Source organism: Diplodia corticola (assembly GCF_001883845.1).
Source record: "Diplodia corticola strain CBS 112549 chromosome Unknown scaffold45, whole genome shotgun sequence".
NCBI lineage: Eukaryota > Fungi > Ascomycota > Dothideomycetes > Botryosphaeriales > Botryosphaeriaceae > Diplodia > Diplodia corticola.
In genome coordinates this window covers 149,599-162,566 of record NW_017971524.1, presented here as the reverse complement: position 1 = coordinate 162,566, position 12,968 = coordinate 149,599, and the positions used below count along the sequence as shown (strand labels likewise).

General features: G+C 55.8%; 5 protein-coding genes across 5 annotated transcripts; 2 read left to right on the top strand and 3 right to left on the bottom strand.

Moving 5' to 3' along the window:
- Nucleotides 1–566: 566 nt before the first annotated feature.
- On the bottom strand, nt 567–1,415 carry BKCO1_4500052 (60s ribosomal protein; the record flags this gene model as incomplete). The annotated part of the gene is made up of 1 exon (XM_020276213.1): nt 567–1,415. One exon carries the CDS (start codon nt 1,413–1,415, stop codon nt 567–569), a length of 849 nt encoding a protein of 282 aa, XP_020128002.1.
- A 919-nt stretch (nt 1,416–2,334) lies between these two features.
- Nucleotides 2,335–3,840, bottom strand: BKCO1_4500051 (uncharacterized protein; the record flags this gene model as incomplete). The annotated part of the gene is made up of 1 exon (XM_020276212.1): nt 2,335–3,840. The coding sequence occupies one exon, from the start codon at nt 3,838–3,840 to the stop codon at nt 2,335–2,337; it is 1,506 nt and encodes a 501-aa protein (XP_020128003.1).
- A 599-nt stretch (nt 3,841–4,439) lies between these two features.
- BKCO1_4500050 (glutamyl-trna amidotransferase) lies at nt 4,440–6,425 on the bottom strand (the record flags this gene model as incomplete). Its single annotated transcript, XM_020276211.1, has 2 exons — nt 4,440–6,061; nt 6,107–6,425. The coding sequence occupies 2 exons, from the start codon at nt 6,423–6,425 to the stop codon at nt 4,440–4,442; spliced, it is 1,941 nt and encodes a 646-aa protein (XP_020128004.1).
- A 1,575-nt stretch (nt 6,426–8,000) lies between these two features.
- BKCO1_4500049 (cyclin-dependent kinase 10-like) lies at nt 8,001–9,640 on the top strand (the record flags this gene model as incomplete). Its single annotated transcript, XM_020276209.1, has 7 exons — nt 8,001–8,082; nt 8,137–8,190; nt 8,261–8,490; nt 8,596–8,647; nt 8,711–8,777; nt 8,830–8,882; nt 8,943–9,640. 7 exons carry the CDS (start codon nt 8,001–8,003, stop codon nt 9,638–9,640), a joined length of 1,236 nt encoding a protein of 411 aa, XP_020127951.1.
- A 918-nt stretch (nt 9,641–10,558) lies between these two features.
- Nucleotides 10,559–12,540, top strand: BKCO1_4500048 (tripeptidyl peptidase sed3; the record flags this gene model as incomplete). The annotated part of the gene is made up of 2 exons (XM_020276208.1): nt 10,559–10,732; nt 10,897–12,540. 2 exons carry the CDS (start codon nt 10,559–10,561, stop codon nt 12,538–12,540), a joined length of 1,818 nt encoding a protein of 605 aa, XP_020127950.1.
- Nucleotides 12,541–12,968: the final 428 nt, after the last annotated feature.

Below are 12,968 nucleotides of genomic sequence, written 5' to 3'. Positions count from 1 at the left end.
AAAACAGGCCAGCCACAAAAGTAACCAAGCTCTAGTGTTGTCATGATGGATTCTTAGTTTGATTGTTTTGTTTGTAAAAAGCACATATCCTACAGACTCCCACTTTTTACCCATCCCAGCGAGATACAAAAAAAAAGATACTTGATATACAGGAACCTAGAGTTGAATTTGACTCCCGAGTTCCCCCCGTGTCGAGCGCACAGTTGCCACACACAACATCTGCCAGGCGCTTTCATATGCAATGCAATGCAATTGGCCGATCCCGCCCATCTCTCGACCGCCCCTTCGTCACTTCAGCCCTGTTGTTTTGTTCTGAAGTAAAACAAAGCTTCCCGATGCCAATCCGCTCAGACGGCGAGGAATGGTGCATATCGCGTCGTTGGCATCTATCCCGGTCCGTCTGTCTATGTCGTCCACCACTCCACGAGCCCTCTTCGCTCGCTCGCCTTACCCCGCACCGCAAATTCACATTCGCCCAGCATCCCCGTCCATTATGATAGCCCCGAGATCAAGAATACAATGGCGAACCACACACATGCATCTCTCCCTCTTTTCGTTCCCCCCTCTTACGCATCCCTCCCCCACGCCTCCTTCCTCCGCCTCCTGTCCTCGCGCGCCTCGCGCTTCGTCCGGCCCCAGCCGCGCTTCACCTCGTCGATCTCGGCCAGCTTCTGGGCGGCGCGCTCGGGCGCGGGCGCGACGAGCCCCACGAAGAACTGCGAGCACTCGAACTTGGCGGCGAGGCGCTCGCGCGTCCAGTGCGCGGGGTCCTGCGCGCGCAGCTGCCGGATCTGCTCGATGTCCGCGGCGGTGAGGTGGTATTTCTTGGTGTAGGGCGTGCGGAGGGCAGGAGGCATGTATGCGGAAGAAGATTTGCCCGATGCGGGCGAGGTGACTGAGGAGGCGGCCGGGTTGTGGTGGGCCAGGTGGGGAGGCAGGATCGACGACGACGACGTGTAGGCGCCCGCGGAGAGGGCGGTGCCGGTCGAGGCGTGGACGCCGCCGCCGGGAGCAGACGCACCGCCGCCGCCGCCGCCGGTGGTGAAGCGCGATGTCAGGGCGTACAGCTCGCGGCGGCGGTCGTGGGCGGGCAGGAACTTGAGCGGCGTGTGGTAGACCGAGGGCGCGGACGAGGGCGGGTTGAAGATGATGTGGTCGGCCGTGTGCGAGGGCGAGGGCGTGGCGTACGGCGCCGAGGGGACGGATCGCAGGCGGTTGAGCTGCCGGCGGGTGGTGGACTCGTGCCGGCGCTGGGTGTGGGCGATTGGCGATGCTGGTGATGCGGATGTGCTGGGTTTTGCCGTTGTGCTGGTGGCAGTGGTGGTGGTGGTGGTGGGCCCTCCACAGCAGCGCAGGTTGCTGGCGATGGAGGCGGAGAGCGGCCGCATTGGCCGAGCGAGGAGGGCGTTGCTCATGGTGACGGATGGACTTGCGGGGGCATTGGCTGGAGAGAAGAGGGTGGGCGGGACGGCTCTCGAGGCTGCGGCGTGAGTTTGATTGTCGACGAACAGAGAGAAAACTGTCGTCTGTGCGCGGGTTTTGCTGCGCGATTGGTCGCTGCGGTCGCCCGGGCGCGCACGCGACACTAGCTGGACCCTGGCCATGTGGCGGAAAACATCGTTCAATATGTCACTTTTTCTCTCTCGAGTGTTTGTAAAGATTTGAATCTATTGAGGTGCATGAAGGATAGTGAAGCAACAGAGAGCTCCTTCTCTAGCATGTCCATCCGTTGCGTAAATGGCATCGCAACACTGCGTGAACGAAACTTCCTACTTGCAGATCCACTACATTTTTTTTATTTAATTTAGAGGTAGGCAGATGGAGAGTTTACACGGAGAAAGGGTTGTTGGGCGGATGTTGGCTCTACTGTCTTAACCAAGGGATTCTAGATAAGGTCCGACTATGGCTCATCCATGGTAGCGCACGTACAATTTCTGCAAGGAAAGTCACGAACTCAAATTGAATGAAGTATCCATTCCCGAAAAATCATGGCTATAGCTACCAGATACCGGCAGTCTTCCTCTCTTTAAACAAAATCAGACGACCCCTGTATGTCTGCCCCGGTCGAACCCACGTTCCGCGTTTCCATGTCCACAATGTGTTCAGAACTAGTGGAAAGCGAAAAGAGCTGTCGAGTAGAACAGAGAAAAAGGATACAGAGCCGTGAAACTAGTAAGTGACTAGACATGCTAGCCACTATCGAGACTTCAGAAAAGTGGAATTTCCCGATGAGTTAAGCAACACCGTGCTAGAATGAACCGAAGTAGTTAAATCGTTTAACGCTGAAGCACCTGGTTTGCTGTAGCACCGCCGCTGAAGCCACGTTGAATTGGGCTACACGTTCCTTTTTAGCAAGGCTCTCTGGATGTTCAGAGAATCAATATTAAGCTGATTGCGGACGCTGGGGAACTTCTGAGCTTCCCAGAGAATGTTCTCAACAATGGCACCCACGGCCTCGAAGAAGTCGTATTGAAGAACGAAGCGCCCCGCGCTGCACTTGGAGTATCTTACAAGGTCTGTAGATCCTTGCTTCAAAGTCTCTTCGACGATGTAGGCGAAGCCACCTGGAAGAATGCGTTTGGACTGAGGACAAACGCCGGCGGCAGCCGCCCGCATAGCGTAAGTCATCTCATCCCAGCTAAGTGCCAGGCGCTTCTCATCGGAGAAATCGCGTTCTGCGATGAATCGCGTGAGCGGTTCAACTGTAGCAAGCTTTTTCTGCAGGTCGTGGATCTCGTTCTTCATTCGATCCTCGTTCTGTTTGACCCTTTTCTCGAAACCTGCGATCTTTGACTCCATCTGGCCAATTGAGGCGTGCTGCTTCTTAAGCAGCTGGTGTTGAAGTCCTTTTTCCTTCTTGAGGGTCTCGATGCGGTTCTCCATTTGACTTTTCTCATCTTTAAAGCAGGTTTCTTGAACAGTGTGGTTCGAAATTTGACTGAGCTTTCCGTTTTCGGCACTTAAGACCACATTCTTGGCGCTGAGGTCGTCGTTTTCCTCGCTCAGTGCAATGTTCTCGTCGATGAGGGTCTGGATCTTCTCCTTAATGAGCTTCATCTCTTCTTTGTTTTCACTCTTAAGCCTTTCAATCTCCCTTTGGGCCTCCTGCTCGTACAGTCTCTGGGATTTCTCGTGGTTCGTTTCGGCCTTTGTGGTCGGGCGCTCTTGCAGATCTTCAAGTTTGGAGCGAAGAACCTTGTTTTCTGCAACAAGACCCTGCTCCATCACATTGAAAGCTTCCTCCAGAGCATGGATCTTCCTCTGGGCCTCCTCGATCGTGGCATTGGCATTTGAGAGATCATCCATCTTGGTAGCACCATTGAAGCCATTGGCCGATGGTACCTCATTTTCCTTTTTCTTCTCCACATTCTTAAGCTCCAAATTTAATGCTTGGATCTCTTTGTCTTTGTCATCCTTCTTCGCAAGCTGGAACTTTGCCCAGCGTAGATCGACCTCAAGCTTCTTGATGGTATCTTCCTGTTCCAGTTCTCTCCTCGCAAGCTCGTACCTCGTCCGGTTCAGTTCGTTGCTGATCGCGCTCATCCGATCGGCTCTGGGCTTCAGACCATCGCGCTTGCCTGCAGTGTAGGCCAACAGAGTCAGGGCTATTGCGGTCTTTGTGGAGCCAGCATAGTGTGGGAGATCGGCAAAGTGCTTGACTCCGTAAGCGGCTTCACTGCGTAGACGGTCGACGAAAGCTTCGGTCTTGTCGCTATTGGCTGGTGACGTGATGAACTGGCTTCCCTGTTGCGGTAGAGGGTAGGCGGCAGGAAGGCCCGTCGACGCTGAGCTTGCTGAGCGCCCAGCGAGCAACGCTCCGTGATCATCCGTCTGATCCATGGTACCAGGTAATGGAGGGTGAAAGGTGGTCCGGTACCCAGCCAGCGCTTCTGAGGGTAAAGGCGCTGTCAGGGTTTGCTGTTGTCGAGGTGTTTGGTGGTAGCTTTGGTGTAAAGAGAAGTCGGAAGCCAAGAGAAGAGCTGGGTGGGATGCGCCTTCCAACACGGGCAATCACACAAGTGGAAGGTACGCGTACCTTGCGCGCCGCCGCCACAGTGTCCGACCCTTTGCTGGAACTGTCCGCATTGGTAGGCGCGGACTTCTTGCGACCCTCGCGAAACCGCTGGCAGCTCAGTAGTACTACATCATCCTTTATATGGTTGATAAACCAGCACACCATCCCGCCCACACTTGTTCCAGAAATTCTCAGTCCGCTACAGACCTCGTGCAAGCGTATGTTTGAATCCAATATCTGGATGAATTGTTCCGCATCCAAGCCTCACATTCACGGTCGGGTCTTGGCTTCGACACTCTATGTAAGTGAGTTTGCACAGAAGTTGCAATGATCTGTCTACACTACTGCTCTACGCTATTAATGACGAGCCACTAGATGCATGAATGAGCTTGTATGATACCGCGGAGCCGACCGCACCGTCATCTCACTGCCCGACCTCACTTCGCCTGAACAGGATCTGTCCACCATCCACGTTTGTTCTGCCCGCTTTGCTCACGCTGATAATCCCCTCGGCCACCAAGTCCTCCACGAGCGAGAATACCATCCCATCGCACCCTTTCGCCGCCATGAAATCAACCGTTACCGGAAGTATCTCTGTATGGTTTGTGATGCTTGAGAAATAGCTCGCCTGGCCAATCGGCACCACCATATCCGGCGCCTCGGAGAATACCGAGATGCGCGACGAGCTGAAGCCAAATGGAATGGATGGTGGGCTGAGGTACAAGTTACGGTAAGCGATGTCCGCCTCGGTGCTGCCGATGTAGAGCAGCAGGCTACTCGAGCACGTCTCGGCGTCGGGCGCGAGCACGCTGCTGTTGAACCACGCCATGAACTGCGTCTTATTGGCCACCGCCTCCGCGATCGTCGCTGACGAATTGTCGCCATACGACCAGCGTGCCAACGGCGCCGGATTCACGAAAGGAAGACGCCCGTCGTTGGCGGCCGCGTACTCGGCGTACCAGGGATCGCGCACGAGCTGGGTCTGCTCTTTGGCGATGAGGAGCGGGTACGTCGTGTTGAGAAGCTCGTCGACCGGGGTTGTGTCCGGGTTGTCTGTCGCCCATGCTTCGCTCATGTTGAAAGCGGTGGCGTTGGCGCCGAGGAAGGAGGAGAGTTTGCTGACAAAGTCTAGCAATAGAGCGTCACTTTCGTACTCGCCAGCCTCGGTGGGAAAATCAGCAAGCAGGATCTTCTTCGGGTAGGACGAAGAGATGGTAATGTTGTCGGAGTACATGGCCTGCGCCGCAGCGGTCCAAATAGCGGGGTCACGGCAAAGTAAGCCAGCGGTGTCCAGCTCAGGCGCAAGAGGCATGACGTTGGTGAGCTCCACGAGTCCATGAGAAGGACGGTTGCCGAACAGACCTTGGGATTGGGAGGGGCCGCGGACGGAGCCACCAGTGTCACTTCCGAGTGTGATGTCGAGCCATTCATAAGCACCCTCGCCAGCGCCAGGGCCTGAGGATGAGGACGAAGGCTGCTGGTACCCATCCCCGCGGGGATTGAAGGGCGCGTGATAGTCGACCCAGTCGGCAGTCGCACTCTCGCCATTGGCAAATTGAGAAGTCTTCATCTTGCCTACAATGATAGCACCGGCATCCGCCAGTCTCTGGACGGCTAAAGCAGTCTTGTTGGCCTCCGGATAGAAGTGATACCAGGCGCGGTTGCCGTTGCCCGTTTTTATCCCGGCAACATCATAGATGTCTTTTACCCCGAGCCGGACACCAGCGAGAGGCTTCTCGGGAGTCTTCGTGTAGGATAGGCGAGAGGGAACGGCAACGGCAAGCGATTGGCCCTGTATATTTGCAGGAAGTACACCAAAACTTCCGTCTGCATTTGGAATGGTGCTCTCCGAGAACGCACCCATGATGTCAGAATAAAGACGCCATGGCTGATAGAGGTCACCTGAGGAAGAGACGAAGTACGGCCCTTCTGGAATGGCATTGGCTGCGTCGACCCGGGCAGTCAAAACGGGTGCGTTGGCAAGGCTGAGCTCGATGGCCTGCTTGGCCCTCGAATATGCGGACCCGGTGTATTGCATGTAGACGCCTGCCGCAAGTCAGCATCGCAACTGCCGCGGATTCGCGGACCTACCTTGTAGAAAGCCACTCTGGAAAACATCGTCCACTCCTGTCCAGTTCGATACGAGCGAATTGAAGATGTCGCCGGAAAAGGCAGCGTCATCGGTTTTCATGACTGTGATTGGAGTAAAAAATCCTGATGACTTGGCGCTATTGCGAAAGCTCGTCGTCATGTTGATAGTAGCTACCGCATCTGGAGTAATGTAGTAGGGAACACCATCTAGGCTAACGGTGAAGCCTGTAGAGGACAATGCGGCATTGCTTAGCGAAGCAAATACAGCAAGAAGAGCGGAGTAGTAGGCAAAGGCCGTCATGCTGTAAGTCAAAGCCATACTCGTCAGGACCCGGAGGCGGCAAGGCGACTGACTGAGAATGGCGGCCGTGGCTTGCGGGAGACACTTCTTTTAGCTTTGCGAGAGCTCCGGACCGCGGCCCAATGAGCGGCCCAAGCTGACGAGCACAACAGGCCATCACGATGATTGTTGATGCCAGTCATCGTGTGTTGTCCAATGAAACGCAGGAATCCTGCCGCAGACACGGCAAGTGGCCGGACATTGCTTCGCCGGGTTTGCATGGTCGGGTTCCGTAGCCTATCCGATCTTCACCTGTTCCTGTTGATCGCTTGACTCTCTTGGTCGGAAAGTCTCGGTGTTTGCCATGACTCAGGCCAGACAAAACCCCTAGGATCAAGCGCTCATGAATCTGAATACCAACAGGCCTTAAATCTTGCAATTCACTCGCGGAACAGATGCACCGCTTAATCCGAGTTCGCAGCTGGCCACAAAGCCCCGCTCCTGGGTGGCTATGCATGTCCAGTTGTCAGCGCAGGCATTGGTAGGGAATGCCGCAGTGATAACCTATCTGGCCGGCAACTACCCACTGCTGCCGATAAGGCGGTCGGAAGCTGACACACTATCGCAGCTGACAAAGATTCGCCAAGCGTGAATCCTCACACGTTCAATTGCGTATGGTCGAACGGAGAGTGAAGCTCGAGAGGTGAGGTTTGAGAGGTCAAGTTCCGAGGGGCCGAGTTTGAGAGATCAGGTCACGTTCGCGGGGTCAAGTTCGACGCGGGGTCAAGTTCGCGCGCGGGGTCAAGTTTGAGAGGGCTCGTCTGCGAGGGCTCGTTTCGATCTTGTTGTCGGTTTGCTCGGTATCGCTATGACCACAGCAAGCCTAGAATAGTGATTGGAGCACAAACATGGAGATGTGCGATGGATATCTGTAGTGTCGGGATTGATGGGTTGGGCAAAGTCCTGGCCCTATCATTACCTAGCATGGGGATTGGGGACACTCGTGTGAAAATCTCGGCTCACGGCTGAGTGCCGGCTAAATGGCCTAAAGCGGATTGTGCGGCGGTAGCTAGCTAACTTCAGACGTCTGGGAGGAGCTTCGTCAGGTCCGACGCAAATTCCAGCTGCGCTCTTTTTTCATCCATGCTCCGGGAATGCTTGAGTGTAATGTTCAAAGCTTTTGAGCGTTAAGCAATGCCTTACAAAGACACCCACTGTCTACTTCGCGTGCTCTCTCGTCGAAATCCCGGCAAGAAGTGGCGATGCGGTAGCTCTCCAAGCTGATAAAGCTCAAGCAGCTTGCAGCTGGAGCTTGAGGTACGTGTGGCCGACTGGGCTGACCGCGACCGTGGCATGCTGCTTGGTCGAGCATGGGTGTCGACGGCCTTTTCTCTGGAATCCAATAGTGGAATTCTGGTGCTCCGCCCAGGCTCCGCGAAAATAGAATCCAAGACAGGTGGTGAGTCCCGCCTGCAAGGAGGGGACGGTTCCCCGCGGAGGTGCCACAGTGATGAGTGTTTAGCCGGAGTGCTGCCGGTCTCTCTCCGCCGCCGATCCCGATCGCTGTTGCAGAATGACAGTCACCACCTCGACCATCGGCTGCACCATGCAACAATGGGTGATCCGCATGATTGCGTCGACCAACTGTTGGTCACGGGCGACAAGACTGGTATCACTCTCGACCACGGCTTCCTGGGTATGTCCTTCCCGCTCCTACAGCCCTCTGCCTTCCTAGCTGACTTGCACCTAGGCAACTGCTCTTCGATTGCCTCTTACGAGAGACTTGACGCCATTGGCGAAGGTGGTGCGTAACTTTCTTTTCCTACTCACGATATCTGGGACGGCTTAGCTGACGGTGGGCTGCATGCTCACAGCCTACGGCATCGTCTCTCGCGCCCGCCATAGGCGCGATGGCTCTGTCGTCGCCCTGAAGCAAGTCCGCATCCTTGAACACGAGCGCAGCAACGGTATCCCGCTTACGGCGCTACGCGAAATATCGATCCTTCGTACCCTGCGCCACCAGAATATAATCAGTGTCCTCGAAGTCGCTGTGGACGACACCTTGTTGGAAGATGTGTACATGGTCATGGAATACTGCGAGCAGGTTGGTGGTCCATGCCAGCTGCATGCTTGAGGACTCGGGATAGTATCGCGCTGGCTTACCTTGCCTCTGCCGCATGGCGGGGCTTTTTGCCAGGCTGTTCGATAGGATTTGGCAAGCCTCCTCGATGTGCACAAAGTCCACTTCAGCTTGGCTCAAGGTTCGTTCGTCCCCGTGCCACTTCGGTCTTGTGATGCAGCCCGTGGCTGACACCATTTCTTAGTAAAGTGTCTTACCCGCCAACTGCTCGAAGGCCTCGAGTATCTCCACAGGAAAGACATAATCCACAGGTGTGCTCGTATCCGCTTGCGGCTTTGCGCCTCGTTTTTTAACCATTCCCAGAGACATCAAGATGGATAACGTGCTTCTCACTGCCAATGGCTTGCTGAAAATAGGTACTTCTGGCCAGAGACCTGTGTCAGCCCGGGAACGGTGCAGTTGCTAACTCTCTAAAGCGGACTTTGGCATGGCACGCGAGTGGGCGCCGAGGCCCCTCACACCTGGTGTCGTCACAGTCTGGTACCGTGCCCCGGAGCTCCTCCTAGGGTGTTGTCGCTATACGCGCTCGGTTGATATCTGGTCAGCCGGCTTATTCGTCGGGGAGCTACTGATTCAGATGCCGGTTCTCGACGGCAACGACGATCTGGAGCAGCTCTCTCAAATTGTGAAGCTCTTGGGTAGCCCCACGCCTGGAGATGTCAAGGCTTTGTCTTCAATGGGCTGTCCAGATTTGATCAAATGGCAGCGGGACTCGATGCCTCATGGGCGCGTTGATAACCTTGAGCGATGGTTCCTCTCAAGATCCACCAAAGGAACAGTGAGATTTCTTAGCGGCCTTCTGAGATGGGACCCGAAGACACGATGGACCGCAAGCGAAGCTTTGGGAAAGTCGAAGAGTAAGTTCGCGGCAGCCGCTGAGGATTGGTGGCGCGAAAGTCCGAGGGCAGCACCGAAGGAACAGCTGCCCACGTTCCCTACTGCGGAAAACCAAAAAGAAAAGTCCGGGCCACAGAAGGATCCAAAACAAACAACGGTTCCCGGAAAGAGGCAGAAATCACCAGAGACCGGATCGGCAGATCTTGGCGGGTTCGTGTTTGATTTCGGAGACGCCGAGCCGGCTACCAAGCTCCCGCCAAGGAAGCGAAAAAGATAGCTTCTGGGCAATGAACTTCTTAGCAGGTCCAGGATTGACGTCACCTTTGCGAAATTCTACGATTTCACCCTGCAGCTCTCGTGAAGCTCGAATGCCTAGATACACTGCGGCAGTCAAAGGCCGAATCGTGGTGCTATGTTGGGACAGAGATGAAAAACTGCGGAGCCGGCGTAGGTATCTGGCAAGGATGTGACGGTGGCAAGGGAGGCGTCATGCTACACAGTCAGTGCGGGAGCAGAAGTGCGAGAGCAGAAGCTTCCTGGGAGGACCTTGCGTAAAAAACGAAAACCGTTGGGCCTTGTGGGTAGGGTACCTCCCAAAGGCAGCTGTAGCGCACGATAATAATGGAGGGGTCGGAGCGCCTTGACGCAAAGAGCGGATGAGGTGCGCTAACGCTATTTGCAGAACCGTAAATGCTGCAACGCGACGGCCCTCCAATCACGGGAAGCCGGCTCCCCAGCGCGCGGAAGGCCGCACCCCCTCCAATCTTTTCTTTTGTCTCCTTGCGGCGTGCGGGCGAGCGTGGGACGGAGGGACGTGAGCCGCCAGATGGCACAAGGGTGCATGGTCGCGCAGCACTCGAGCCGTGATCGACACGGCGGCTTGAGCCAACAGGGAAGGACCACCAGCCTGCCACCGGCCACCTGCTGTCACGCGAGTAGGTCGCGACTGCCCGCTCTGGTGCGTAAACGCGCCAAGCCTAGCGTGGACCCTGGATTCGCGCGCATAGGATATATATCTTGCCCGCCATCTTTCAATCTTCTGCTTCTCATCCTGCACCACGCCCGCCCACCGACTCAACCGTGCTCATTCTCTGCGCGTACCTGTCGGCGCGTCCTCCGCTGCGCCATCCCCCTCCGTCTTTCTTTCCCTCATTCCGTGTTTCACCTCACCCTCCCGGTGAGCTCTCGTTCAACCATGCGGGCTGCCACTGTCTTCGCCGGACTGCTGTCCGTTGTGGCCACCGTCAACTGTTTCAGCTTCTCTGCCACCGAGCTCTTCGAGAAGCTGCGCGAGGTGCCCGAGAGCTGGACCCAAGTTGGCTCTCCCGACCCCGCTCAAAAGCTGCGGTTCATGATCGCGGTCAAACAGGTACGCGAAACAAATTCCTGTTCTCACCCAATCGGTGCGCAAGGCATATGCCGTGTGACACCGGCTGGCTGCGTCAATCGTCATGCGATGTTGCGCCCGTTTCACATCATTTCCCAACTTAGACCACATTTCACCCGAGGCACACACGCTAATGACTACTCCAGCCTAACCACGCTCTTTTCGAGCAGACTCTGCTGGACATCTCCACCCCGGGCTCTGCCAACTACGGCAAGCACTTGAAGCGCGATGAGCTCAAGAACATGCTCCGCCCTGAGGCCAAAGCCACCGACTCGATCATTGCTTGGCTCGAGACCTCTGGTATCGAGAGTGAGGCTATCGAGGATGACGGCGAGTGGATCAACTTCGTCGCGACTGTCTCGCAAGCCGAGAAGATGATGGCTACCAAGTTCAACACCTACCGCAGTGAGATCCGCAAAAGCGTCCAGAACATTCGCACTCTCGAGTACTCGATTCCCACGGAGCTGCATGACTTCATCAACATGATCCAGCCCACCACTCGCTTTGCTCAGATTCGCCCCCAGAGGAGCTTGATCTATTATAAGAAATTACTTGACATCAATGCTTTGGCCAGTGCGGATGACGTTTCCGCAAGCTGCAACTCGACCATTACCCCCGATTGCCTGAAGAGCCTGTACAATATCGAGGGCTACACTCCCAAGGCCAACCAGACCTACCTCGGTGTCTCGGGCTTCCTCGAGGAGTACGCTCGTTACGATGACCTTGCTCAATTCATCGACACGTACGCGCCTGCCGCTAAAGGCAAGAGCTTCAGTTTCGGCTCCATCAACGGCTCCAGCCTTCCCCAAGATAGCAGCGACGATGCTACCGAGGCCAATCTGGATATCCAGTACACTCTTCCGCTTGTTTACCCTCTGGACGTGACATACTTCTACACTTCTGGTCGTGGCCCTCTCGTTCCTGATCTGGACCAGCCTGACGTGTCTAGCAACGAGCCTTACCTCGAGTACTTCACCGAGCTGATGAAGAAACCCGACTCTGAGCTTCCTTCCACCCTCTCCACCTCGTATGGTGAAGATGAGCAGAGTGTTCCCGCCAGCTATGCCAGGACTATATGCGATATGATCGGCCAGCTTGGGTCTCGCGGTGTCTCGGTCATTTTCTCGTCGGGCGACACTGGACCTGGCTCTGCCTGCCAGACTAACGACGGCAAGAACACGACGCGCTTCCTTCCGGTCTTCCCCGCTTCGTGCCCGTATGCCACCTCGGTCGGCGGTACTTACCAGATTGAGCCTGAGAGAGCTGTTTCTTTCTCGTCCGGTGGCTTCTCCGACCTCTGGGAGCGTCCCAGCTGGCAGAATGATACTATCAACAAGTATCTTGGGATTCTCGGCGATAAGTGGACCGACTTGTACAATCCTCAGGGCCGTGGCTTCCCCGATGTTGCTGCTCAAGGCCGCCAGTACCGCGTCGTCATTAATGGACTACAGAGTCTTGTTGGTGGCACTTCAGCGTCTGCACCGACTTTCGCGTCCATCATCGCACTTCTCAACTCAGCTCGCGTTGAAGCTGGTCAGGCTCCTCTCGGGTGGCTCAATCCTTGGCTGTACAGCACTGGCAAGGGCGGTTTGACCGACATTGTCGATGGAACGTCGACGGGCTGCACTGGCACGGATATATTCTCCGGACTGCCCGCACCAAAGGTTGATGGCGCTGGATGGGCTGCGGTGGAAGGATGGGATCCCGTTACTGGCCTGGGCACTCCTGACTTTAGTCGTCTTCTCAAGCTCGCAGTCCAGACCAGGTACGGCGGCTACCGCCAGAAGTAAGCGGTGCGTGATGGGCGGTGCGCGGTTCTTCATGATTTTACGATCGCTGCCACTTTGCAGATAAGGAAGGAGAAGAACTACTGTTAGAAAATGAGGCCTGTTAACTAGCGAGCATGACTGCGATGAAGTGAAATAGCCATGCATGACGATGAGTGACGAAGCACCTAGACACGTTGCGAACGGAGTGGGCTCTCTGAAGAGGGCTGCGACGGCGCTGGAGGTTCAAGGACGCAGAACGCTCAGTTTGACTGGACTACGGAGATGGGGCAGCAAAAAGCAGGACGTCGCTTTAACCATAATGGCAGGATTCGCAACCTAGCACCGGCTCTCAGCCCGCTCAGCCCGCTCAGCCCCAATCCTTCTTTCTTGAAAAGCGGCGGCGGACGGCAGAAAACAGGCCGGCCGCAGGGCATGATGCAAAACAAGCC